This window comes from Gopherus evgoodei, chromosome 5 (genome assembly GCF_007399415.2).
Source record: "Gopherus evgoodei ecotype Sinaloan lineage chromosome 5, rGopEvg1_v1.p, whole genome shotgun sequence".
Lineage (NCBI taxonomy): Eukaryota > Metazoa > Chordata > Testudines > Testudinidae > Gopherus > Gopherus evgoodei.
In genome coordinates, this window is record NC_044326.1 from 64,468,071 (window position 1) to 64,496,052 (window position 27,982).

Sequence of the window (27,982 nt, forward strand, 5' to 3'; positions counted from 1 at the left end):
ACTGTGTTTGGGGGACAACTAATAAAAGAACAGGAACAGAAGTGCAGTCAGAGGGTCAAAAGAAGGGAGCCTGATGGGGACACCGAGCAGAGAACCCCGGACAGCGCCCACTGCTCCTCGAAGGCGTCAAGGGAGCCAGTGGACACCGCAGAGGAACTCTGCCCAGATGTGTGAACGGACAGAGGATCGGAAACAAGCCTCACAGTCACAGGAGTGTCCATTGGCCAACCATTGGCAGCCAAGGGGTGGGTAAAGGCAGCCAGTCCAAACCCCTTGTTGCCTGTGACGATTAACCGATACACTGAAGTCCGCCCCAGGGCACAGGGGCTAAACAGAGACTGGTAGTAGCCACAACTGAGACAATGTGGGGATGGGGGTGGGGTTCCCCTGTGGTGGGGAAACCTAGTAAGACTGTGGGGCACTGCAGGAGGCAGAACCCTGACATAAGGGCACTGGGGTCCTGGGAGGGACACAGGGGCCAACAGCAAGCGTATCATCAGCCTGCAGAGGGTGCTCCTGAGTTGAAGAGCTAATTCCTGAGGACAACCAGCAGGAGGCGCCGCTGAGTGAGTCTGTACCAGCTTACAGGCCACCCTCATAGACACCATAATGATATTCAGTTTTTATATAGTGCTTTTCATCCATAAATGTCAAAGAACTTTACAAAGGTAGGTAAATATCATTATCTTCATTTAGCAGATAGGAAAACCGAGACATGGTAAAGTGAATGTCCAATATCACACAGTAGACCAGTGGCAGAGCCAGGAACAGAATCCAAGTCTCCTGATTATAGTGGAGAAAAAGGAGGTTTTCTATGTCTCCTGTTCAGCCATTATATAAGTCTTTAAACGTAGTTTCCGTAATTACTACATGTGCAATAATCGCTACCAGCACTCTGCAGCACAGGAGACTTAAACCTGGATCTCCAACATCCCATGTGAATGCCCTAACCACCAGGTTATACTGGTGGTTCTAGGGTTGGTCTCCCTCTCTAAATTCTATCCTGGACTTGAGAAACAATGAAAAAACATTGTTCAAAAATTTCTCACGAGTTCTATAGTTTACACTATTATTCCTTTTCAATCCCAGCTCTTGCATGATTACTTTTGTAACTGTATAAACTAATCCTTTTTATATAAGAGGTTAATTAACCTTTTGAAAGCTTCAAAGTGCTTTACAGAATCACTAACTACTCTATAAACTTAGCGCTTAATTAAAGCCTACTGGCTTCAGTGGAGTTTGGATCAGCCTTTTGGTCACCTCTCTTTATTCAGGACTCAAATATGAACACTCAAGGGCAGATATGAGAATGCAACAGTTAACTGTATACAGCAACACTGCACAACAATTTTAGAGAGAATGGGGCACATGCAATGGAAACTATGGAAGACATTGAAGAATTCAGAAGTAGAGCTGAATGGGAAACAGTTGTCCTTTCAAAAAGAAAAGCTGTTTCAATCTGAAAAAAAGAACTTTAGTAAATATTGCAATGGGACATTCCAACAATTTCGAAAAAAAATTACGTTTTTTTTCAAAATGGGAAATTCAACAAAATCGACCTTTTCACACAACCAATTCTGATTTTGCCAAACCAGTACTTTCTGCCAAAAAAATTCAAAGATTCCTGACCAGCTGCAATCAGAATGTAATTACCCAACTTGGAATTGTCCTGGACAGAAGGGCTGATGCTTATGATCAATCCTGATACTCAGGATGGAAATGGCAGGTTAATTCATAAGGTTGAAAAATTATTTGGTTACCTTTCAGGATCACACCACCGAAGAGTGATTGTGACTGTAATCTGTTACTTTAAATCAGAATTTGATTGCACATTGCTAGTTAATAAAACCTGATATTTAACAAAGGATGGACATAAACTTGTGTATCAGCATCTCTATTTCTTAACCGAACCTTCCATTATTTTGATTACACACACACACAAGATGGTGTCTGGATATCAAATATTACTTTTGTTAGCAAATAAAAGCAATGTTTTTGTAAACTATAAGATATAAATTTCTCCAAAGTACTTAAATATCTCTCAAATGACAACAACCAAAATAAAGTCCCAGAGCTCTGACAGATTTTTTTCCTTTCTATTCCAGTGATAATTACATCAATAAGCCTGATTCAGCAGATTTGTTGCTCTTCAATTCATTAATTAAAGCAATTTTACTGCTACCACTGTGATTTTTCAAGGACATCAAAAACACATTCAAAATCAAAACAGCACACATCATCAGTTTTGATATGTGCACAGCATGCTTTGCTTTCATTGCAACCCCACAATTAAAGGGACATTTACAACTTACACAAAAATGATATTAGAGTTTTTTAAAAAAAGATTTCTTTGTTCGTAGAACATATTTTGTTCAGTGGACTTGAGAAACAAATTTTTTGTAGTTTATTTCAGTCAAAAAGAGGGAAAATATGCCAAAAGTTCTCTGGAAGTGATTTATGATTAGAAGAATGCATCTAAATGTAAATGCTAAAATTACAGTAACTTTCATAGCAAAAGTCCTACAGCCTCTATTTTCTCAACCTGTAGTATATAATGATTCCAGTTAAATACTACTTTAGTATGGCTCATTTTAAAATAAAACATGCAATAATATAGTTCAGTCTCATATCAGTCTTGAAAACTTTCATTAAAGAATAGGAAAAAGCATGCAGATATAAAATGTGTAGAGAAGAAATACAATTAGTTTATTAGGCTGTCTTCTGCAAGGCATCAGCAGGTTACCTTTGGCATTTCTGTCATCATCTGAGAATACATAGTAATATATGTAAATTAAAAAATAGTATTCAAAAACAGTAAATTCCAGACATCATAATGACTTTTGAGAAAACCTCATAAATAAATAATAAGATTAAATTCAGAATTATTTTATTGTTATATAACAGAATCTTATTAGAATTAGAGATGCACTGAATGAGGTTATATTTCATATTATATTTATAGGTTAACACTAAGAGTGAAAAAATAGGCATTTTGCTCACTCTGTTACAGAAGTTCAAAAAGGAATTTGAAAAAGATATTGTTAAGATGGATAGACCTAAAACTGGTCTATCACCCTATAAAAAGTATTTATGTCATGCTCTTCCATCATGATATGTGTATACTACAGAGATTATATAACAAGCAGCTTCTGGACCTAGAGTGTGTCCCCTTCTGCTAGTGTATGTTGTAAATTTAAACTATGGCTTGGTTAATTATATTTATTTTGTTTTCTCTTTGGGAAAGGAGAATCACAAAGATTGGTTTTGGAGTTAATTCTGGATATGATAAAATCTATAATCTCTTTTCCCACATCTCTAAAATAATATTTTCCGATTTTAAACTGGTGCCCTAGTAGTATAGAAAGCACACTAACAAAACAAAAATCACTCAGTCCTCTAAAAGAAGGGCTGCAACAATTTCAAAGCTGCAGCTACTAGAACAAGCAAACCACATACATATTTCATTGACCTAGGCATGTACATAACGTGAAGGAACGCATGCATGTATGTTGTGCTGGCTCCATTCCTATGAACCATCTGGAGAATGAAACTGTAAAGAGCAAAGAACATGTTCATTTCAATCACACTTTTGGCTCCAAAAGATCCTGCAGGGTGAGCAGAGGAACAGCATGACATGAATATGCATACTCACTATATCCCAACCAACTCATCAGTTTGTACTTGTTGTTGGTAGGTTTCCCAGATTAGTGGATGTGATTTTAAGACTCAATCCTTCTTCTGGTGGGCTGACATAACCAACCTAGTGTAATCTCTTTCTAAAAATGTCATATGTGGAACTGAAATAAGAACTTTCTATCAAGAGGAAAGAAAATACCTTTCTTCGGCTTTATTCATTCAACAATCACCTATGACAATGAGGAGAGAATGAACATCTTCCACTGTGCTTGGAAAGCGATTAAAAGGTTTCCTGAAAAATGCTGGTGTCTATATGGTATGCTACCAGTTTACTTAAAATTCTGCAATTTAATCCTCTAACAGCATTGTTTTGTGACTAAAGCTCTTAATCCTTCCAATATTATGCATGAATTAGTGTGGCATTAGTAGGGTCTTAGAAATAGGTATATTGCTAACACCCTGGTAAGTCAAAAATAATGTCTTCAGGGAATTACTTTTTCCATTGTGCAAACAGCTTGCAACATTTAAATTATCTTCTAATGAGATTGGGTAGTTAAGTAATATAACACCAGGCTGGGTAAGACTCTGATTTGATATTATTTTTAGCTAGTAGAGGCTAGAGGCACCATCCTTGGGGACGTGTAGTTAGGAGCCAACCACGACAGTCTCCAAGAGGCAGTGTGCACAACTAAGTTAAAAAAGTGGGGGTGAGGAGGAAATGGCAGCTGAGAATGAAAACCAAGCTCTTATTCCCAGTTTTTTAAGGGGAGAGCCAAAAAGTACAAATTGCATACAAACTGTAGCACACTTAAGCCCAAGTTTGCAAACCTTTTCTAAAGGTCACAGTGCTTACTATCATGAATGGTCCCATGAATGTGGCCTACTTATGACAGTAGGTCAATGGGACTATTTATGACAGGGAACACTATGCCTAACAGTAAGTACTTGCAGGACTGGGCCCATACTTATGATTGCGGAAGAGGGAAATATGTCATGATGTTTTAGAGCTCTTACTTTATAACATACTGAAAATCATAAACTTTCTCCTAATCTGGTTTGCAAGTGCATATTTGGGATACAAATGCAGTTGTTTGTAAAACAAAAATATTAGAGACAAGGTGGGTGAGATAGTATTCTGCTGGTGAAAGAGATTAGTTTTTAATCTCACCAACCAAGTTGGTCCAATAAAAGATAATACCTCACCCACTTTGTATCTCTAATATTCTGGGAACGACACAGCAACAGAAATACTACCGAAAAAAACCCAACATTTGGAATTCAGTCACAATCTTTTTACCACCACCATAGGGACAGCAAAGAGAATTGAAATCTGTGGGACATGCTCATAATTTTATCTTACATGAGGGAGCCACATCACATTTATTTGTCACATTTCAATATTTTACTAGGACTGTTATTAATTGGCAGGCATAAATCACAGAATCATTAGTATTTACACTCAAAACCAGATACTCTAGATTTGCCACAGAAAAAAAAAACTCAACATGTGTCCTGACAGGAATTACTCCCTTCTTATTTTAAACTATATTTATACTTTACCATGAACATTTAACACATTGAATTCCCTGTATTTTAAAAAATGCACTTCAATCTGAATCATCTACATTTGGTAGAAACAAAATGTCAAAGAAGATAAACTATCACAACTTGCATTGTCTCTCCTCTTAAATGGAGACCTGTAACATGGTCTAGGTTAAATATGTTTTGAAACCCAATGGGACATTCAAGCCATCAAAATTTCATTAGCCTCACAGCTGTTCTAGTGCCTTCTTAAGTTGGACTGTTGGCGTCCTTCTCAATAAATAAATCAGCTGCAATCCTTTTTTGTAACTAAACTCTTTTTTGAAGCAGTATCTAAAACATCAGACAGTCTGCTTGGCTAAATTTTACAAACGCTGAATAATGTGTTTTCCCAATTTATTCACAGTTATTTCATGCATTAAAAATAAAACACAATTCTGATTTTAAATTCATGATTGGAGCCAGAGAAGAGTAGAAACCACTTATAATATTGTCAGGGTATAACCAGATTTTATTTATTTAAGAATTTATAAATGGCACAAATATAAGGTTTATAAAAAGAATATCCTAAAATACAACATTGCTGAAGTAGTCTTCTTTGGCTAAATGAAGGCCTGGCTACCTAGAAGTTTTACAGGATTTTCTAAAGTTTGTAAAAGCTAGGCTCTGGCAAAACACTAAAAAGAAGTGAGCTCCAGCATGGGCCGGTCCACTAAATAGGGATATCACTACGCTGACTCACCGTTAGGGTGATCAGATGTCCCAATTTTATAGGGACAGTCCCGATTTTTGGGTCTTTTTCTTATATAGGCTCCTATTACCCTGCCACCTCCTGTCCTGATTTTTCACATTTGCTGTCTGGTCACCCTGCTCACCATTGGTTCTGGGATAATTTAGTACCAACAGCCAACAAGAGCAGCCCAACAGGTCTAAACTTCCATGATGGCAGATAAATAAGGGAATAAGCACAACTCACAAAGAAAATCTCCTTTACCCAATTTGAGATATGAAATCTTCCCCAAAAAGAGCAGCTTACTCTCCAGGTTTGATACATCGAAAGTCCAACACAAAGAGAGTATTCCATTTGAGAACTCCATCCATCACAGACACTCACTTCCCTCCCCTCAATGTTCTTGCTTAACAAGGAAAGAACAAGAAAGCATTCCTTAGCTTCCTCTACTGTATCATATATTTTCTCCCACATACAGGAGTCACAAGAGAAAAAAATGTTTGGTATGAATAAAAACAAAATACTGATTTGATTTCCTCTTTACAACATTAAGGGTACTTCTGTAAATAGTTCCAACAAGAACATACTATGGATTTTAGTTTAAAATCAAGACAGACTATTTTTTGCAAAAGGTCGAGGACACTGAGATATAAAAAACTGCTTATTACCACAGTGAGAGACTGTATTAACTGATCAAACAGCAATACAATTGCCTTTTCTATTTCACAGCGAAGCCGACAAGGTTAGTAAATTAATAAAACAAACATCCAGTCAAATAACTACCTCTCCAGTTTGCATTTTACTCAGTACCCACTTCACCTAGATTTTCTCTTTATGTTTCTTATATATGGTCATTTATGGAATAAAGACAGCATACCACAATTTTGATTATGTTAAAAATCCTATGAAAATATTAGAACAAAGTTACTACAAGAAAGCTAAAAGGGACATGTCTTCTAATATCTGGTGCACTTTTACTATTAACACTATTTCAGGTTCTGCTCAACCACTCAAAAGTAGGGTAAGATTATTTTTAAAAAACATTTTAAAATAATTAAATTTTTTATTAACCTCTTTTCATGCACTTAACTGAAAAAAAATGAATATACAAAAGACTTCTTCCCTTCAACATGCAAAATTGCTGTTTAGATTTTTGTGGATTTTAATTGCACAGTAATCCAGTCCCCAAGGCACATCAAAGGCCACACTCCCCTCTTCACCATGATTTCAATTGCTCTCATCAACTCATAAGTTTAAAGCATGATCAAATTTGTTCTTCAATCACTTGAGCCCTGTTAATACACTATTCTGCGTGCTCACTCATCCATTCTAAGATTCTGCAACTTCGAGATGTCTTCAAGAGGAATTTACAAAGACATCTTTGACTGCAAGCTGGCCTTGAGGATAAACTTTATAACCACTTGCTTCACTATTCCACAGAGATAACAGGTGACATAGTCTGAGATAAGTTAAAACTAATCTCTATTTTTTGTGCAATTAAATTCTTCAAAATTATAGCTAAAACATCACGTACACCACTTGCATGGTGTATGTAATGCAATTTAATTGACTGATACTGAACATTGATTTTTCCTGGAAAAAAAAAACACATTATTCAAGGTCATTCCTTGAATTTAAAAAAATCACGTCAACCAAAACAGAAAATAAAGTGTTGAATTATATACTTATACACATGTAAGAACTTACCATTCTCACTGTCGGACTTGTTTTCGTGTTCAGTATCAGTCAGAGTGAGGGCTGAGTTGGAACGGCTTGATAGACAGGAACTGCGCCCTGATTTGACCCCCCTGCCCCAAAGTCTCATGGCATGCTCTGGAGACATCACTCCTTCATTTTCAGTATCAGCATCTGACCCTGCACTGATAGAGTAACCTCTGTGGGGGAGCCCCATTTCCGTACAAAATGCCAGTCCACGACGAGTTGCTGGTTCACAAACTCCTAACTGCCTTAGGGTAAAATTCTGTCCTGATTAAGGGAAAAACAAAAACAAAAAGTGAGAAATGTTTTAAAAACCTAAAAATAAACACTCTTAAAGTGTACAAGTTCCTCAGGTATCACATAAGGTGTTTTATTAAAGCTCCACATGTGTTCTGATCTAGTGAATTCTTTTTCTTTTACACTCTGAAGTGCCCCTTTTCAGTCTGTGGTTTAGCACTGCTTTGTCAAATGCTTAAGCACATCCGAAGTGTTCTAAGGTAAGAAAGAAATATAACATAACCTGCAAACTAAGAAAGGACAATTCAGCACATCGAAAGGATTAAATATAAATGACAGACTCTTTTGCTATACCAAAGTGTAAAAGCAATAACAAGTACTTGTCGAGATTATCTTTTTCTGTTCTGGCTAGAGTCCTAAACAATAGGATATTTTCCCAACCAGATGTCACCTGTCATGGCAAAAGGAAAGACTTCCCTCAAGAATAAAATAGTTGTTCATTTAATGGGAATAGGGGTTCAGTTGATCTTTATTAAATCTTCTAACTTAGTTTAATGATTGAAGACAAACAAATGTGTGCTTTTATTTCAAATATGTGCAAGAATACAGCACCTGATTAAATTCAGTGCTGTTTCTAGCCTCTTGACTTTTGCTACATATTCTAGGTATTTTTCTGATGAAACAAAGCCAATATATTTTGTAAAATAGCTCATGTTTCGAGGAGGGAAGGTGATGGTGTGCAGGGACAGAGACATACAAGTGTATCCCAAATGACTGTATTAATAAATTAGGAATAATAAACTCATGACACTTCAATAACTTAAAGTGTTTAAATTGTGACACTCAAAAATTACTGCTATTTTTAATGACTGTCCTCATCCTGCTTTTATTTCTGAAACCTATAGACACATGTTATGATATATAGACACTTGACATGTTCATTGGCAATATCCAGAATGCTCTACCACTCCAGCTCCCAGCTATTTCACGGTAGTGCTGGTCTCCAAGCTCTAGGAACAAAGGGAAACATTTAGCTGTGCTGATGGGTGCATGGAGTACTTTTTGGTAGCTGTAGTTGGACAGACATCTTAATTTTCCTTAAAGCAGTCAGGTTTCTTTTGAACATCAAAAGTATATGTTTATCTACTTTTATAGTTTTGTTGTTAATATAGTAAGAAAGGAAAGATTAGCAATTAGAAGTTTTGTGGGCTCAGAAGATAACATATTTCCTGAAATGCCAGAAGAGTTAATGTTGCTTGGACCTTGACAGGTTTTAAATGTGCCAGTTAACTATTTTATTGCTGTGATCGGATCAGTTATTGCAAACCATTTTATCTCAGTCAGAATCGTAAATGGATTCTGACAATGACACTCATAAATAATGAAAATCAATTGCTACAGTTAGCCACAAAATCAAACGGTACTTATACAATTGTGAATAAACGTCAGAAGTAAAATTTGGGGAGGGGTAGATAGGGGCAGGAAGGTAAATATAACAGTAGGATATCTATAGTGGTGAGTGACCAGCGTGAAGGTTCTGATCTGCACACCTCAATGGTGCGTGCCACCACTTTAAATAGTCACTCCACATGCAGTTTTATGTGGCATTAGCTTTCACAAAAACTGATAATATAAGTAAATTAAAAAACAATAGTAAAGTGTCATTGTTACAGGTAAATATAGTACGTGTGACAACACTTTTATTATTTAGTTATTAGCATTTAAATGAATATACTAGAGGAGATGGACTATGTATGCAGCTTTTGCTTGTTTGATATATTATATATACAGGCCAACATTTCAAATGTGGATGTCTAAAGTTAGGCACTTAGATATGTAGCCTGAATATGGAGTTAGCCATCCTTGGTAAATTTTAGCACAGTATATAATACACATTGTAAACTACACATTTTATATGAGAGACACAAATTGTATATAAAGGATAATTATGTACACAACACAATGCTGGCTCCAAGAGCCTGAATGGTGCTTTGAGGAGAGGGGCAAAGAGAAAAAGATGCATTGCCTGAATACTGATGACTGGAAACAGAGTCAAAATGGTCAATGGGAGATCTGCCATTGACTCAAAAGTGGTATATGACAAGGACTGTTATGCTTAGAGATTCTAGGCATCTCCAAATGCTTCTACAGATATGGGAGTGGGACAGGGGATGACATGCTCACTTGCACGAGTCACTACACCTGTAGAATAAGAGTACAGCATTCTCCCTCCATTGCATATTGTAACTGCTGGCAATATCTGATACAGGGCCAGACTACAGCCATGCTCTTCTTTGTATACAGAGAGCCACATTACAACGGTCCTGTGACTGGTTGGATCACAGAAACCCCCTTGGAGCTGACAACTGATGTGCCAAGACTACTTCTGCCCCTGCTTTCCCTGCCAGCTTGGGACTCCAGCACTCTGTCTTACTGAGCCAGACACACCAGTCTGCTCCACAGACCCAGGGTCTGAACCACATGACCCAAAGCTGCGGACTTAACTGAAAGCCACTTAAGAAGTGTTCCTGTCTTTAACACTCAGATGTCCAACTCCCAGTAGGTTCCAAATCCCAAATAAATCTGTTTTACACTGTATAAAGCTTATGCAGGGTAAACTCATAAATAGTTTGTCCTCTATAACACTGATAGAGAGATGCACAGCTGTTTGCCCTCCCACCCCAAGTTATTAATACATACTCTGGGTTAATCAATAAATAAAAAATGATTTTATTAAATACAGAAAGTTGGATTTAAGTGGTTCCAAGTAATAGCAGACAGAACAAAGTGAATTACTAAGCAAAATAAAACAAAACATGCAACTCTAAACCTAATACAGTAAGAAAACTGAATACAGATAAAATCTCACCCTCAGAGATGTTTCAATAAGCTTCTATCACAGACTGGATGCCTTCATAGTCTGGGCACAATCCTCTCCCCTGGTACAGTCCTTGTTCCAGCTGAGGTGGTAAGATAGGGGATTTCTCAAGCTTGCAGCCAATTTATTCTGTTCTACACACTAATATATCTTTTGCATAAGGCGGGAATCCTTTGTCCCTCTCTGGGTTCCCACCCCTCCTTCTCAATGGAAAAGCCCCAGGTTAAAGATGGATTCCAGTTCAGATGACATGATCACATGTCACTGTAAGACTTCATTACCCACTTGCCAGCACACAGGTATACAGAAAGACTTACAAGTAAAACAGAGCCATCTACAGTCAATTGTCCTGGTTAATGGGAGCCATCAGGATTCCAAACCACCATTAATGGCCCACACTTTGCACAATTACAATAGGCCCTCAGAGTTATATTTCATATTTCTAGTTTCAGATACAAGAGTGATACATTTATATAAATAGGATGACCACACACAGTAGATTATAAGCTTTGTAATGATACCTTACAAGAGATCTTTTGCATGAAGCATATTTTAGTTACATTATGTTCACACTCATCAGCAGACTTTCATAAAATCATACAGAGTGCAATGTCACAAGTCCCTGAACTGATGTATTGGGTGGGAAAGACTCCTTGAGCCCTCTCTCCAGCTACCAAGACTATTTTGCTGGAGTAGTCATAATCTGTCTTTATATAGAGATACACATACACATTTTCTATGAGGCTCCATTACAGGCAACTCACATCATCTGCCCATTTGTCAGCTGCCAGTTTGCTTATTTTTTGGTATGTAATTACAAAATAGCCCGTACTTGTTTCGGGCAATTTTTTAGTTCCCATTATATTTTTGATTATAAAATTGCAACAATGAACAGGTGCATAGTGGAGCCAGAGTATCATTCTCCCATCACAGCACAGAAACTTAGAGCCTTTCGATGCCACAAGGAAGTTTTATATTATGCCAAGGACTTTGCATACTGTAGGCCCAATCCTTGATTCACTGAACTAAAGGGTAGTTTTGTCAGAAATTTCAAAAGGAGGACTATTGTCCCCTATGTAAAATTTCCTAAATAAAACACTTTTAAAAGTCAACAATGCAAGTGTTTGTCAATATAGTTCACTACAATGTAACACATTCTGTACAAAAATTCTACATCGTTGAAAAACCCTAACATTAAAAAGTCTGGAAATTAACTCTAAGGCCATGTCTACATCTAAAATTTTGCAGCGCTGGTAGTTACAGCTGTATTAGTACAGCTGTATAGGGCCAGCGCTGCAGAGTGGCCACACTTACAGCAACCAGCGCTGCAAGTGGTGTTAGATGTGGCCACACTGCAGCGCTGTTGGGCGGCTTCAAGGGGGGGTTCGGGGAACGGGAGAGCAAACCGGGAAAGGAGACCCGCTTCGCCGCGGTTTGCTCTCGCGTTCCCCGAACCCCTCTGCAAACCGCAGGGAAGGAGACCTGCTTGCTCGGGGTTCGGGGAACGAGAGAGCAAACCGGGAAAGGAGACCCGCTTCGCCGCGGTTTGCTCTCGCGTTCCCGAACCCCCTGCAAACCGCAGGGAAGGAGACCTGCTTGCTCGGGGAACGGGAGAGCAAACCGCGGCGAAGCTGGTCTCCTTTCCCGGTTTGCTCTCGCGTTCCCGGAGCCACCCAGCAAACCGCAGGGAAGGAGACCTGCTTGCTCGGGGTTCCGGGAACGAGAGAGTAAACCGGGAAAGGAGACCCGCTTCGCCGCGGTTTGCTCTCGCGTTCCCGAACCCCCTGCAAACCGCAGGGAAGGAGACCTGCTTGCTCGGGGAACGGGAGAGCAAACCGCGGTGAAGCTGCTCTCCTTTCCCGGTTTGCTCTCGCGTTCCCGGAGCCACCCAGCAAACCGCAGGGAAGGAGACCTGCTTGCTCGGGGCTCCGGGAACTAGAGAGCACCGGGAAAGGAGACCCGCTTCGCCGCGGTTTGCTCTCGCGTTCCCGGAGCCACCCAGCAAACCGCAGGGAAGGAGACCTGCTTGCTCGGGGAACGGGAGAGCAAACCGCGGCGAAGCTGCTCTCCTTTCCCGGTTTGCTCTCGCGTTCCCGAACCCCCCTGCAAACCGCAGGGAAGGAGACCTGCTTGCTCGGGGTTCCGGGAACGCGAGAGCAAGCTGGGGAAGGAGACCAACTTGATTACCAGAGGCTTCCTCCTTCCACGGAGGTCAAGAAAAGCGCTGGTAAGTGTTTACATTGGATTACCAGCGCTGGATCACCAGCGCTGGATCCTCTACACCGAGACAAAACGGGAGTACGGCCAGCGCTGCAAACAGGGAGTTGCAGCGCTGGGGATGCCCTGCAGATGTGTACACCTTCAAAGTTGCAGCGCTGTAACTCCCTCACCAGCGCTGCAACTTTCTGATGTAGACAAGCCCTAAGGTATGTCTACACTGCAGTGTAAGCCCAGGGTTCAAACTCAGGCACAAGCCTAAACCCTTTCCATCTATACACAAATCGTGCTAACCTATGGCTTGGACCCAGGGTGGAGGGTCCAAGCCTGAGTCAAGGTGGTATAAGTCCTGTTGTTCTGCAGTGTAGATGCAGCCCCATTGGAGACATGCTCTGGGGCTCTGCCAAAAGTATCCCACAGATCCAAAAGGAGACTCTCTTTGTCCTCAAGACAACCAAGTTTTACCACTCTGCAGCAACAAAGGGCTAGAGCAGCAACATTTTGGGACGGCACTAAGAAGTGTGGGATATGGGTGGTTGGACTCAGACCCATGTAATGTATTGCAGATGCTGGAGCCACAGATGTGACCCAAGGTTCAACAATTCCTAATCTGGGGTTATAAATGAGTGCGGACATTCAAGCTGCAGTGGAAACCCAGAGAGAGACAAAGGATTCCCAGCTTGTGCCAAAGATACAAAAGGGGATGGAACAGAACAAAGGGGGCTGCCAGTCATGAGAAATCCCCTAGTTACCACCTGAGCTGGAGATAACAAGAACTGTTCCAGGTGAAAGGATTGGGCCCAGACTAGGAAGTAGTCTAGTCTGCGAAAGAAGCTTATTGGAACTTCTCAGAGTGAGATTTGCCTGTATTCAGTTTCTTAATGTATTAGGCTTAGACTTGCGTGTTTTGTTTTATTTTTCTTGGTAACTTACTTTGTTCTGTCTGTTATTACTTGAAACCACTCAAGTCCTACTTTTTATACTTAATAAAATCACTTTTGTTTGTTCATTAAACCAGAGTAAGTGATTAATACCTGAGGGAGCAAACAACTGTGCATATTTCTATATAGATAGCAGACAATATAGGTGTTTCCCTTGTATAAGCTTTATACAGAGTAAAACGGATTTATTTGGGGTTTGGATCCCATTGGGAACTGGGTGTCTGGGTGCTGGAAATAAGTGACTTGCTGAGCAGTCTTTGGTTAAAGTCTGCAGCTTTGGAGGTGTGGACCAGACCTGGGTCAGTGTTACAGCAGACTAGCATGCAGGGCTTTGGAGCTGTGCTCTGGTTCCGCTCCAGCTCCAGGCAAAAACCTGCAGCTCCACTGCTCCGGAGCCACGCTGTGCTCCAGCTCTGTGCTCTGCTCCAAAGCCCTGCTAACATGTCTGGCTCAACAAGGCAGGGTTCTGGAGTCATAAACTGGCAGTGTAAAACGGGCTTAGAGGTACTTTCAACACATCAGGTAACAGTCTCAAGGGGGTTTCTGTGACCGAACCTGTCACACATAGAACATTTCTGTAAGTAGGAAAGTTGGAGATAGGGAGAGCTACACCTAGCTGGGACATTGAGATAATAGATAGGGCAGGGGAAACAAAGCTTACTTACCAGTAACCAAAGTTCTTTGAGATAAGCCACTGCAAATTCACACTCGTGGGATAAAGCCACCTGGGCCATGAATTTCCAGAACCTTCTGGAAACCACAGTTCATTGTGTCATTCGCCCCTCCCTAGTCCTCCCACCCTGGAGGGTTCCAAGGGTATAAAGGAGCATGGCCACATCCATCCCTCAGTTCCTTCCACTAATTCAGGAATTCCTAACCTGAGACTCCATGGAAATGGGGAAGGTGGTCAGGAAGTGTGACTATGCTGAGACTCAATTCAAAGAATTCCTATTACAGATAAGTAATCTTCATCTCTTTTTCGAGTGGTCTCTGCATATTCCACTTGTAGGAGTTTATATCAAGCAATACAACCCCCAGGAAGGTGGGCTGAGAAGTTCTAAGTAAACAAAGACAGAAGAACAGCCAAACCACCATCAACTCTGGATAGCAAGTCAAGAATAAAAAGAAATGACTAATCTTGCTCTCCAAAAACAGGTCTTAATGAGGGATCATTTTTGCTAAAATAAATATATGTCTACACACACATACATATATAGATGCAATGTGTGTCATGCAGCATGATGCAATGAAGACGTGTGCCATGGACACTTCCTTTTTCTTGGATGAGGACTGATAATTCCAGGAGAGCAAAGCCCTGTCAACTCATGATAACCATAAAATATAATGTGATAGATGAGACAACCTTTGGACTATGACGGGCTTGCTCCTCATGTCAGCTTCATTTCTCCAAGGGATTGAGGAATTTGTCGATGACCTTTGGCTTGATATAAACAATGACAAAGTTCTCTGAATACGCAAAAGTATGATACCGACCTCCATGAATGTAAAGGAGGTCCAGGGACAAACATCTATTTTAGTGTTGAAAGACAAGGAAATATCAGACATCTAAGGGCTTGTCTACATAACCAGCTGGATCAACGGGCAGAGATCGATCCAATGGGGTCGATTTATCGCATCTAATCTAGATGTGATAAATCGACCACTGAGCGCTCTCCCATCGACGGTAGTACTCCACCCGGGCGAGAGTCACAGGTGGAGTCGACGGAGGAGCATCAGCCGTCGACTTCCTCCGTCGACTTATCACAGTGAAGACACTGTGGTAAGTAGATCTAAGTATGTTGACTTCAGCTACATTATTCACAGAGCTGAAGTTGCATAACTTAGATCGATTTCCCCCCCCCCACACAGAGCGTAGACTGGACCTGTGTGTAGACAAGTCCTAGGTATAGGGAAATAACAGCAATATTTCAGATTCTTTTAGTAAATGTTGTTTTTTTTTAAATGGCAACTCACTGTGTAACAAGTACACAACAAGCCTGGTCTACAGGAGATATACACAGAGACATTCACAGCCATGTTAACCTCAAATCACAAATGCTGATTGTCCAAAGAGCAGGTGATCACTGTACCAAAAAAGAAAAAAACAAAAAAAACCCCGCAGATAGAGAGGTCTCATGCCTTCTTGATTATCAGTCTTTGCTCTGACTAACATCTCTTCATTTGTACTTAGACATTTACTTAAAATGACAACTCTTAACTAAAAGGCAAACTCCACCATATTCCAGAAATAGCTAGCTACCAAATGCAGCAAAATAAGTTAAAAATCAAAGAATACCTTACTCTCCCAAGACAACTCCTCCCTGCTCAGGAAACTCAGTAAAATACAAGTTTTTGCAGTGTGCCTTTAAAGTCAAAAAATTTAGGCTATTTTGAACTAAGGGAGGGAGTGAACTCCAAAGCTAAGGAGTCCTCAAGGAGAATGTTCAGCCAGCAGTTTCTCCTCTTTTAAACCAAGAGAGCACTACTTTATATACTGTGACAGGGTCAGGCCAGATGTCTACAGGAGAGTAATCGAAGGCAAATATATCAGCCTCAGGTTAAGTAGATCCCCTTTCCCTGGTTAAGGTAACAGGGAAGGTTCCAGAAGAATCAGGATCTTTCTGGAAACAATTAAGGCAGACAGGCTGATTAGAACACCTGCACCCAATCAAGAAGTTGCTAGAATCAATTAAGGCAGGCTAATCAGGGCACCTGGGTTTAAAATGGAGCTCACTTCAGTTTGTAGTGCATGTGTGAGGAGCTAGGAGCAAGAGGCGCAAAGAGCTGAGAGTGAGAGGGTGTGCTGCTGGAGAACTGAGGAGTACAAGCCTTATCAGACACCAGGAGGAAGATCCTGTGGTGAGGATAAAAAAGGTGTTTTGAGGAGGCCATGAGGAAGTAGCCCAGGGAGTTGTAGCTGTCATACAGCCATTACAGGAGGCACTATAGACAGCTGTAATCCACAGGGCCCTGGGCTGGAACCCAGAGTATAGGGTGGGCCCGGGTTCCCCCTAAACCTCCCAACTCCTGATTAGACACAGGAGGAGTTGACCCGGCCTGTGGGTTCCACCAGAGGGGAAGATCACTGAGGTGAGCAAATCTGCCAATAAGCGCAGGACCCACCAAGGTAGAGGAGGAACTTTGTCACAGTAACTTCACTGATCTGTCACAGAATGGGAAAGAGACAGTGTGAAACAAGCAGATCCAAAGTCATTGGGTAAAAATCAAGCCTTGGTTTGGTTCACACTTAAAACTCCACACAACTCTGCTCGTATTTGCATTTCTGATTTAATCTTCCTGCTTCTCATGAGCCCTTCACTTCATAACAGTCTCATTCCTAATTTTGCCCTTTGCATCCTTCCATTCTGTTCATCTTGCCTTCTTCCATGCTGGCTGTTTTGCAACTACCTTTGCTTCTCGAAATGCTTTCAAGAACACCACTCTCTCCATGAATGCACAATGATAATCCACCTTACAAAGATATTCCACCAAACAGATATTTAAATTATTTTTTAAATAAATTAAAAAAAATATAACTGAGAAATAAATAAAACGAACTGCTTTGAGTCAGAAACACCGTTCTTTTCTCTAAAAATAATAATCCATTTGTTACTCTACTTTCCCCTGCAATACCAGCAGCCATTCAAACTGTCTTGCAAGCACCACTTTCCCCAGTTGCCAGATGAGGGATTATTTGAATTAATTCAGATTCAGCCCAGCTATTTTTAATTTTTGTATTCATGCTCAAATGTGTAATGGGTACAAAAAAATTAAAAGTCACAGCTCATCACCTGTGTGTCATCCTGAATAGGTCTCCTGAAGGTACTGTATATATTACACGGATTTTTCATAAAACTCTACTTAGCAGGAGCCAGATACAAAGTGACACTACCCTTTTGAAACACTGCAAAGCCATTCTTTGCTCAGTCTGTCAAACCTACAGAGAGTGGAATTCTATGTGATCAGCAGGCTCCTCTGATTGTGATGATGAAACAGCTATATTAACTGGAAAATGGCTAGCATATGCTGAACATTTTATGTATTCCTAAAGTCATGAGAGCTAAATTAAAACTGTATGCAAAACATGGACAAGAACAGATTCTTCGCAGTGAAAGGATCATCATGCTGTGTGCCATCAGACTGTCAGGACACCGGATGGATTAGAATCACTGAAGGAAGCATTATGGTGTGATGCAGTCTTTTTGGCTCCTGTGAAGCAGGGCCAGATTGGCATTTGTAGTTTACAGAGAGTCCTGAGTGACCTGCCTCCCATGTGGGGAACCTGTATGTCTCCTTTCCCCATTGTCAATCCTTGTCAGTTTCTCAGGACAGACAGCAACAGAATCCAAGGGGTTTTCATGTAATTGGAAGATATGGGTGGGGACTGAGAGACATCCTATCTACAAAGGTAGTTTGAAATATTTGGTGTCCAAGCTGAAGCAGGGTTAAGAGTCTGAGAAACTACAGGGACAGAAAGGGGCAAGGAGCAGAAACAGGAGCAAGACAGAGAAGGCTAAGCTTTTCCCATCTTATCAACCCATGCCATGTTTGCTTTACCCAAGATGTGTCTGCACGCATGTGAACATGTGTGTAGTGACTGGACAGGGTTATGGGTAAGCAGTTGCCAGTGGGAGGGATATGAAGCTGGAAGAGTACGAACACATGATGCACCAGAAGAGGTGAAAGCCCATGCCTTTGCTCTTAAGGTAATAGGCATTGGGTAAAAGAAGATGGCCTGAAGTATTTTTTATTAATGAGAAATAATTCAGAGCCACTTGAGTTTGTGCTTTTCTTCCTAAGATCTGAATAGCCAGGGATATACTCTGCCAGCTGGTGAACAGTGTTGACCTATACCACCCTTTTTTCCAGGTCACACTACCTCATTAAGCAACAAAGAATCCTGTGGACCAACACACGTTTTGGAGCATGAGCTTTCGTGGGTTAATACCCACTTCGTCAGATGCATGTGTCATGCATCTGACGAAGTGGGTATTCACCCACGAAAGCTCATGCTCCAAAAGTCTGTTAGTCTATAAGGTGCCACAGGATTCTTTGCTGCTTTTACAGATCCAGACTAGCATGGCTACCCCTCTGATACTTACCACCTCATTGTGTTCCTGCTTTCTAGGGGTATATGGATCCTATGTGGATCCCAGTTTTGGTTTATCGCACACACACAGCAAAATCCCATTCAGTAAGAAAGTAATTCAGGAATTCACTTTCTTAGCATTTGGCATCTACAAAGAAAGCAAAGATACTGCCATCACCCCCCAGCGGTGAATTCTTCTCCATCCAATACAATGGCTGTCCCCACCCTCCAGCAGAGCACAGGAGGAATAAATGGCACTCCCCAGGTGTTCTGGCAGTTAATACGACCCTGGCTATTTTGGCTTAATAAAAAGCAACAACAAAAATGGAATATATTTAAATGAGATTACCTCATTTTTCATGCTCCCAAATGCTGTATCTGGTTTGTCTCAAACTTTGCAGAGACTTTCTACCCTGGCATAATGTCATACCTGTTAAATTTCAGCAGGATTGGTTCACTTTTGAGCAAGTTTACAGATGGTCAACACTGGGCTTATAAAGAAGGTGAGCTTCAATCTTATGTATTGACTGCAATTAATAACAGACGTATGTCCCTGTAGCTACTTTCATCCTAAAGGACTGCAAAGCACATTACAAACTATACTATTACGAGATTCATTCAGCCATCTTTTAAGAGCCAGGCTGCAGTTCAACTACCACAAAACACACTGCACAACAGTGATCAAACTTTTTGGCCACACTATTTTATTTTAGGTACTTTTTATCCCCATCACAGTAGTGTCTGACCGCTTGACAGTAGTCATCTTCACAACACTGCTGTGAGTTAGGGATTTTCTATTATCCTCATTTTACAGAGAGTTTCTCTTTGCCACAGTTCCCTAAGTGACTTGCCCAAAGACACGCAGGAAGTGTATGTCAGAGCAGAGAATTGAACCCAGGTCTCCCAAGTCCTAAACTAGTACCCAAACCACCAGACAATCCTTCCACTGACATCCCTAATATTATGGAAAGTGTCATGGGAACTTCAATGAGGAAAAGAGAAGAGTGCAAGTTTGAAGATTTCACATGAAAGATGGTTGATTCACTACACACAGTAAACTGAACACCACATAATAATAAAACCTAACATTTGCAGTATGTAGTGATTCACATTCTCAAAGTACTATGAAACATTAATGATTAATCCTTACATACCATTCTGAGTTACCACCATCAGATGGAAAAGTGAGGCACTTAATTTTACTGACTCAGCAAAGGACACCTAAGGAGTCAATGACAGAAACAGGATACAGAGAACTCAATGAATCAACCTTGGGCCAGTGATTAATACAAAGAATTGTGAATCAGGAAGCTTGCGTTCCTAATTTGTGACTGAGTCAACCTTGCAAGAACGTGCGGTTTCAAGGACACTAGGTATTTCAAACATATCGTTTAGATTATTAATTTATCTTTTCCTGTCCTAATGTGTAGGATAGCGTTGACATGATCACATTGAGATACTAGCCCAGAAGAGCCTACACTCTGGGAAAGAATGCACATGATAGCAATGGGAATGGACACATGAGAAAGTAGGCCATCATAATTTCCTGCCACTATCACTCTTCTTGTGCATCACTGTACTGTAATCAAAATGCAACAGTAGAGACTTCTGAATTCAAACCCTTATTTTTCAGTTTCAAAATGTAGACTCAAAATGGTAAAGGTTGAGCATTTCTATTTTGTTACTAGATAAACTCCTTGCTTTAACTGTTACTGCTGTTAGCTTCTAGGATGCTTTTACAGTTTCTCCTTTGCTGCTCTACGCAAGTATAATGAATACTCTCTAAACTACAACACACTATCACTCACAAGTGCATGATTTTTATAACAATTAAAAATATCAATAAGGACTACTTTAACATATATAGTACTGTTCACCCCAAGGATCCGCAAAACACTTTACAACCAAATGGATGTACATACTAGACAAGGACCACTTCAGTCACCACTGAAATGCAGCCATTTCGGGAGTGGGAAGTGGAAGCACTGTGTTTTGTGGGGAGGTTATATTTTGCTGGGTTTGGTTTGCATTTTTATATTAATATTAAGTTAAACTTTGCTCATATTTGGCAAAAGTACAAAGCCATTTTTAGCAATAGATTTTAGTAATAGAAAAAAAGGAATTCTGTTAATTTTTTACTCCAAAATCTTGTGCTAAATATGTCGTTGAATTTGTACAAAATTTCTGCAAAGTTTCACTTAACTGTGAATATACTGCTAAGGAAACAATCAATATTTTCTACCCAGCTCTAAATCATACAAATAGAAGATGTAATCTCATGCATCTCAGTGGGTTGTTCTAACATCAAAACCTGGTTGCTGTGACCACTTCACTAACAACACCTTTAAAAATGATGACCAAAAAATCAGTTTGAATAGCTGAAATTTAATCAGAGTGGACACCTGCATTTGGTTTTTAGTTTTTAACAAAACATTATAAATGCACAAGTATTTATATCTGCACTTAAGGATAAAAGCCACATGGATGTATTTTTTGAGTTGCTACATCAAATAATTAGGGCCGTATCCCACGTTATTTATGTTAACAAAAGCCCTGTTGATATAAAAAAAAATTGGATTTGCAAGTAATGTCAGGTTGGCCATATAGTGGCAGCCACTAAACTGTCCAGCCACAGAACTGAATTAAGGGAATACAGGGCTCTACATTCCACTACACGGGGGTCCTTGTTCCCCACTTGGAGTAGTCTGGGGGATTCCATAGGGTCAGATAAGTATCTAGATAAAAAATGGTATTTGCATTTTCATACTTATAATAATAGTAATGATCAAAATCCCAACTGCACAACTTCTGCTCACACTTGTGAACACTTATACAAGTACTTCTGTTGATTTCAACCTATCAATGTAAATACTCAATGAAATAAGAATTGCAAGACCACATCCAAAATTTGTACATTTATAGAAAAATGGCATTTTATAAAACTGAATTTTGCATTTACAGCCTAGCTATTAAGAGTTCTATAAATATTGCATAGGAATTTATATGAATGCCTGTGAGCGATGGTAATGATTGTCTCTTGGATTTAAAAACTGAGAATACCTTTCAGTGACTGTACAGGATCAGGAGCAAAGCACAACAGGTCCATGCCTTGATCCCCGGCTCCTGAAATCAGAATCTCAGCTTTTTTTTTTTTAAATTAAGATTCTAGAGGTCTCATGATTGTGAAGAAAAATCTGAAAATGTGACGAAAGGGTAACTGACGCAGTTGGTGATATCTGCCCGAGTCTGATGTCTGTTTGAAACTGCAGAGAGCCTGAAACAATAGATCTTAGAGTTATGAACTTCTCTAGCACCCTCAATGGGGTATAAACTACAAGGTGTACTGCTCCGGGGTCGGGGGCACCCTGGCAGACGAATTTGTGGCAGAAGGAGAAGAGTGCAATGGGCCTTGCCCATTCATCAAAGCTGATATACACCAGCAGCTGTGTGTGTACTGAGTGGCTTCTCTGCTTCAATCCCTGCTGTCCTGGAGGAAAGAGGGGGCCCTCTTGCTGTTCCTGGTGGGGAGAAGGGAGCCCTAGTACCATTACCTCTGCTACCCTGGCAAGGAAAAGAACCACTGCCACAACCACTCCAAATGGGGGGGCAAAGCTACAGGGGTACATAGGACATGGTGTGCCAGGGCTCTGGATTAAATTAATCTAGTCCACAAAGAAATTTGGCCTAGATCCTCAAAAGACCTACATATTTCAATGGGAGTTAGGTGTAGGGTGACCATATTTCCCAAAGGGAAAACAGGACATCTTGTAAGGCTAGCCCAAGCGCTCTCCCTGCCCCACACCTCCCCACGGTGCTGATTCCAGCCACTGCTGGCCTCAGCCCTCCTCCCCTTATGGGGCTGGCCCCTATGCCAGGCTGGGGCTTGTGCCTTCCCACTTGCACAGGGCTGACATCACTACTCCCCCCATTTGCATGTTCCTCCGCATCCCACTTTTTTGGCAAAAGTGGATATTTGTCTCGTTTGTTCTTGCCAACTGATCAAGCTGGCGAGAACAAACAGGACAAATGCCCACTTTTGCCAAAAAAAAGTAGGGATTGCTTGGACAGGGCTTAAAATAGGGACTGTCCCAGCCAAAACAGATGTATGGTCACCCTTGTTAGGTGTCTAAATATCTTTGAGGAGCTAGCACTTACCTCTTATCCTACAGATCCCAGGACAACTGCACAAATAAATGTCTTGATCTACACATCCTCCCTGGTAGTGTGGTTCCCTGAAGGTCTATATTACCAGTGCCTCCTGTTGTGCATGCATTCTGTAACTTCTCCATAAAATATAGAGTAGCACGAGTTTACTTTGCATTTGCCACCACATTTAGTGAGAGGCTACCATGTACAGCAGCCAGGCCTGTGGAACCTCAATTCCATGAAGCCAGTATGGAGAAGTTTCCACAGGCCTGGGGGCTGAGAAAGAAATGCTCTGTTGGCTTCACTCCACCATCTCCTTCTGAAGTTTTAATAAAATAAGTAATATTATGGCACCTTCAATCCAATAAACTCATTAGAATTTACAGTGGAAGAGATGGAACTAGAAACCTGACTCCCAGTCCCACGTTCTAGTCAGTAGGTAATGCTCTCTAGCCTCGGCCTTTTGAACTTCCCTGCCCCCTTTGCTACCACAGAATGAAGGGAAGCATATGTCCCTTACTCATATTCCATGTCTCACTCTTGAGGTCAACCTTGGATAACCATGTATGCTGTCCATTGGCTTTAACATTACTAAGAAAGAATGCATGTTAATAGCAGAGATATACACCTCTTCCTCTCTATACACCAAGGACCTGTCAACCAGACAAGACCACAATAGCAAGAGTGGTTCTTCTACAGTACTTCACCTTGAGTTAGGCAGGAAGTCTTTGTGGAGATTCCCTGTCCATATTCAAAGAAGTCCCCACCATTATGATCAAGATCCTACTATCTTATACTACAATAGGGCCAGCTGAAGTCAGGGATTCTTCTGTAGACCCAGGCTCCACAAAATGCCTAATCAGGTATTCTCCAGCCAATAAAGAAAGAGTTGATCTCCCTCCAAAGAATCACTGATACTCTATATGGCTGCAGAGACAAGAGAGCCATAGATATTCCATGGGTCATCAAGCACAAGAAGCTAATATCAACTAGATTGCTGCCTTCGAGAAAGTATGTATGTGGCTGAGTGAATAACGGTTAGCACTAGCTGTACAACTAATCAAATACAAGTGAAATACTTATCTTAACAGCACTCTGTCACTAACAGAATAACTTCAAAAATCAACTGATTTTTATCACCTGCAAGATGAAAACCAATTAATTTCTTATTGTCTCTTAAAAAAAAGTTTCTAGTACAGAATAATATGATAATATCACTTAGCACTTACAGTGTTTTTATCTTCAAAGCACTTTACAAACAAATTAATTAATCATTACAACACCCTGTGAGGTAGGTAAGCATTATTATCCTTCTTTTATAAAAGAGAAAACTCTGGCAGAAGGGTACATGATTGCTCAAGAACACTGAAATATCCAGAAAGTACTGGTGATACTGAGGTATCCTTTCAAATCTAATGCTCATACTGCAAAGAGTCCTGCTCTGGAGTTTAATAAACATGAATCAAGAAGAAACACAGTGAGGTTTATCAAATAGAACTGAGATTGGCATGGTGACAAGGTACACCGTATACACGTTTAAAGCTGTCACAGATTCTAGGAAAATAGACCAAGGTGGAAGAGGATTACTTGGGCCTTGGCTACACTGGCACTTTACAGCGCTGCAACTTTCACGCTCAGGGGTGTGAAAAAACACCCCCCGAGCGCTGCAAGATACAGCACTGTAAAGCCTCAGTGTAAACAGTGCCGCAGCGCTGGGAGCGCGGCTCCCAGCGCTGCAAGCTACACCCGTAGAGGATGTGGTTTACGTGCAGCGCTGGGAGAGCTCTCTCCCAGCGCTGGTGCTCCCACCACACTCACACTTCAGCGCTTTGAAATTTCAAGTGTAGCCATACCCCAATGGTTCCATTTCAGAAGGACAGCACTAAGCCACATACAACTGTTCAGACCTTCTGGTAGCTAACCTACAAAGCACACTGGTTTGGTTCCAGAAAGAACCACTTGCCTACTCTATCGCCAAAATTAGCCAGCCATCAATAAGGCTTTTCAATGGGGGGCAGGGAAGAGAGAAGAGGAATTCCCATATAAAACAATCGTAAGAAAGAGCTATTTAACCTGTGGGTTTAAATACAGGTTGAATAAACATGACTATCTAAATCCTTGAATCGTGTAGTTGACATTTATGGTGACAGAAGAAGATTAATCATCTTGCTTGCTAAATGAATCAATCTGAGAAGCTAATATTTAAAAGTAATAAACTTTAAGTCACATTAATTAGGACTTGAGTTGTGATTAATGTACATAGTCTTTCAAAACAATATATCTGCCTCACAAGTTTTCACGTTCTTTTAAAATTAAATAAATAAATGATCCAAGCAAACACAGTATTTTTCAGTTCCCTTCTTTGCAAGGTGGGTGGATTCAGAGAGTAGGGAGATCAGAGAATTGCATTCACACAGGTGAGGAATGATAACATTTGCTATGATATAGCAGGCAGTGCACAAACCACCACATTCAGCTTTGCTTGACCACATCCCATATTTCTAATCTACTGCATTGGCAAGGAAAAAAGACCTGACTTTTAAAGTCCAGCACCTCTTTCTTCACCTGCAAATATTTATTGGTGCAGTTAATGTGATTTAGTTGTTTAAGTACCCTCATGTAATAAATGGCACAAATGTACTCACAGGTATTTGCAGTCACAAAACCGAAGGGGGGAAAAAGGGAAAGCTAAGGACAGATAGTGAATTGTAATGTTTAGTGAACATTGCAAAGTCATTCCTGCTGCCAGCTACAAAGACCACATGCAGGCTAAATCACATTTCAAATCAAACCTTCAAAAATAAAAGTCTTGCATAACCTACACCTCACCGAGCCTCTACAATGGAAGAGGACTCCTCTACCTCTGCTTTTGAGATTGGAGCACTTCTGATTAAATGTAGTAATTACTTCGTGCAAATTCGTATTTCATTCCAAAATCTTATCTGATCTATACAGGCAGCCCTCGGATCCTGTAAAAAAACCCTTTGACTTCATTGGTATTCTACATAGGTGTAAAGGTCTCCCCATGTGGATCAGATTACAGGATCAGCACTCTGGCATGCAACAATATGACCGTTTGAAAGGAAAAAAACACAATTAAAAAAAAATCCAAAAGTATCAGACATTTTTAAGGTGTACTGTGAAATTTCACAAAATATTCTAGTAATTGAAATTTAATTTCAGAGTTATAACTGCAACTATGTTTCTTTTCAGAAAACAAAACTACAATATTTGACAACTGCTTAGTCCTTCAGACCTTGCAAAGATTTGCCTTTAATGGAGTTTTATCTGTACAAGTAGCTACAGTAGTACGGATTGCACTCTAAAATGATTAGATATTGGAAATCATGAAACTCCATTTTCTTTTAATAAATTTACTTAATGTCATTATCTAAATTACAATTAGTGTTTGCATTGTATTTTCTTAATAGCTTAATAAGTACAAAGCACTTATTTTGCTTCTCGTGTGTTTAATACATTACCACTCTTCCAACTATATTCTCTTATTGCACTATTAGATATTCATTCTTACATATCTTAAATAGTAAGAATGAATATCCAATAGTGCAATAAGAGAATATAGTTGGGGGTCATGAGATTATTACACGGGGCGTTGTGAGCTGTCAGCCTCCACTCCAAACCCCGCATCACCGCCAGCATTTATGATGGTATTAAATATATAAAAAAGTGTTTTAATGTATGGAGGGGGGTTGCATTCAGAGGCTTGCTATGTGAAAGGGGTCACCAGTTAAAATTTCTGAGAACCCCTGCATTAAAGGAAGCCAACAAGCCATACAAAAAAGATTTAAAAGACCAAACAGAAAGCCAAACAGGCCCAAATGTCATTACCAAAAAACAACGCATTCCAGTCCTACAGCTGCCAAACCTACCCTATATATTTGTGTGTATAAATGTTGGCTGCAACACTGTAGCACTGTTGTGAAGGAGATGAAGAAAAACACAACATAAGCTGCAACATAAGTACATTGAGCCAAGTTACATAAATGCACAACTTGGATATTTCACTGCTATTTTATTTATTTTTTAAAAAGATAATTCTCTGTTCAGACAACAATCCATGTGCACATTTAGTTAACAAGGCCAGAATTTTTTTTTATAATATCTATATAATAAGGTTCCAGGAGTCTATTAGGTCTGAAGTCTATTAGGTCTCTTGAGTCAGTGTGGAGCAATGGAAACAACTAGAAGCCTGGTTGAAGGCTCTTTTAGTTCAGAATATCACCAGGATGAATCATCATTGGGTTTCACTGTCTGTTACCTCCAGATTTTAAGTTCTCAGCCATTTTCAGTTTACAAATTACACCTGTGAGGTGTACAGCTGTAGTAAGGCACGTGTCTATGCCATGCCAAGTGTCCTAAGCTAGTCTGACATCAGAGGTAGCTCAACAAATCACCACTCTGACTCTACAGCTAATTTGTATGCAACACATTTTCATTGTTCTATGAGGTAGACTGCACAGATGGTGGATTACTTGGTTCGGCTGCCATGCACGCAAATCAACAAAAATATCCCAGCACAACTCTCGTACATACAAATCAACTACACACATAACAGTTCTCACTGAAGCACACACTCCTCATCCACCACCTGCACAAATCCACAAAACTGTCCCAGCCCAACACAACCCACGCTCAAATCAACACAGCCACCCACACCAACACAATAACCCCAAACATCACCCTGAAGCCTACAATGTCTGTTGAGTCAGTGTGAAATGATGGAAACAACTACAAACACAGTGGAGAGCTCATTTTGTTTAGAAGATCACTTGGTTCAATCATCCCTGTGATTTGCAGTCTGGCACCATCCTGTTTTTTAACTTCCA

The 27,982-nt window shown here is 40.3% G+C and overlaps 1 protein-coding gene across 13 annotated transcripts in view; it reads right to left on the reverse strand.

Annotated features, from left to right (window-relative positions):
* The window catches only part of TENM3 (teneurin transmembrane protein 3), a 2,266,571-nt gene that overhangs the window by 436,200 nt on the left and 1,802,389 nt on the right, over positions 1-27,982 (reverse strand). For 10 of the 13 annotated variants that reach the window (XM_030563286.1, XM_030563291.1, XM_030563285.1 and 7 more), the window contains one exon: positions 7,616-7,894. The exons of the other annotated variants lie outside the window; for them this stretch is intronic. In XM_030563286.1, the coding sequence (XP_030419146.1) occupies positions 7,616-7,894 (279 nt within the window). The remainder of the gene's footprint in view (positions 1-7,615; positions 7,895-27,982) is intronic. 13 annotated transcript variants of the gene reach the window in all.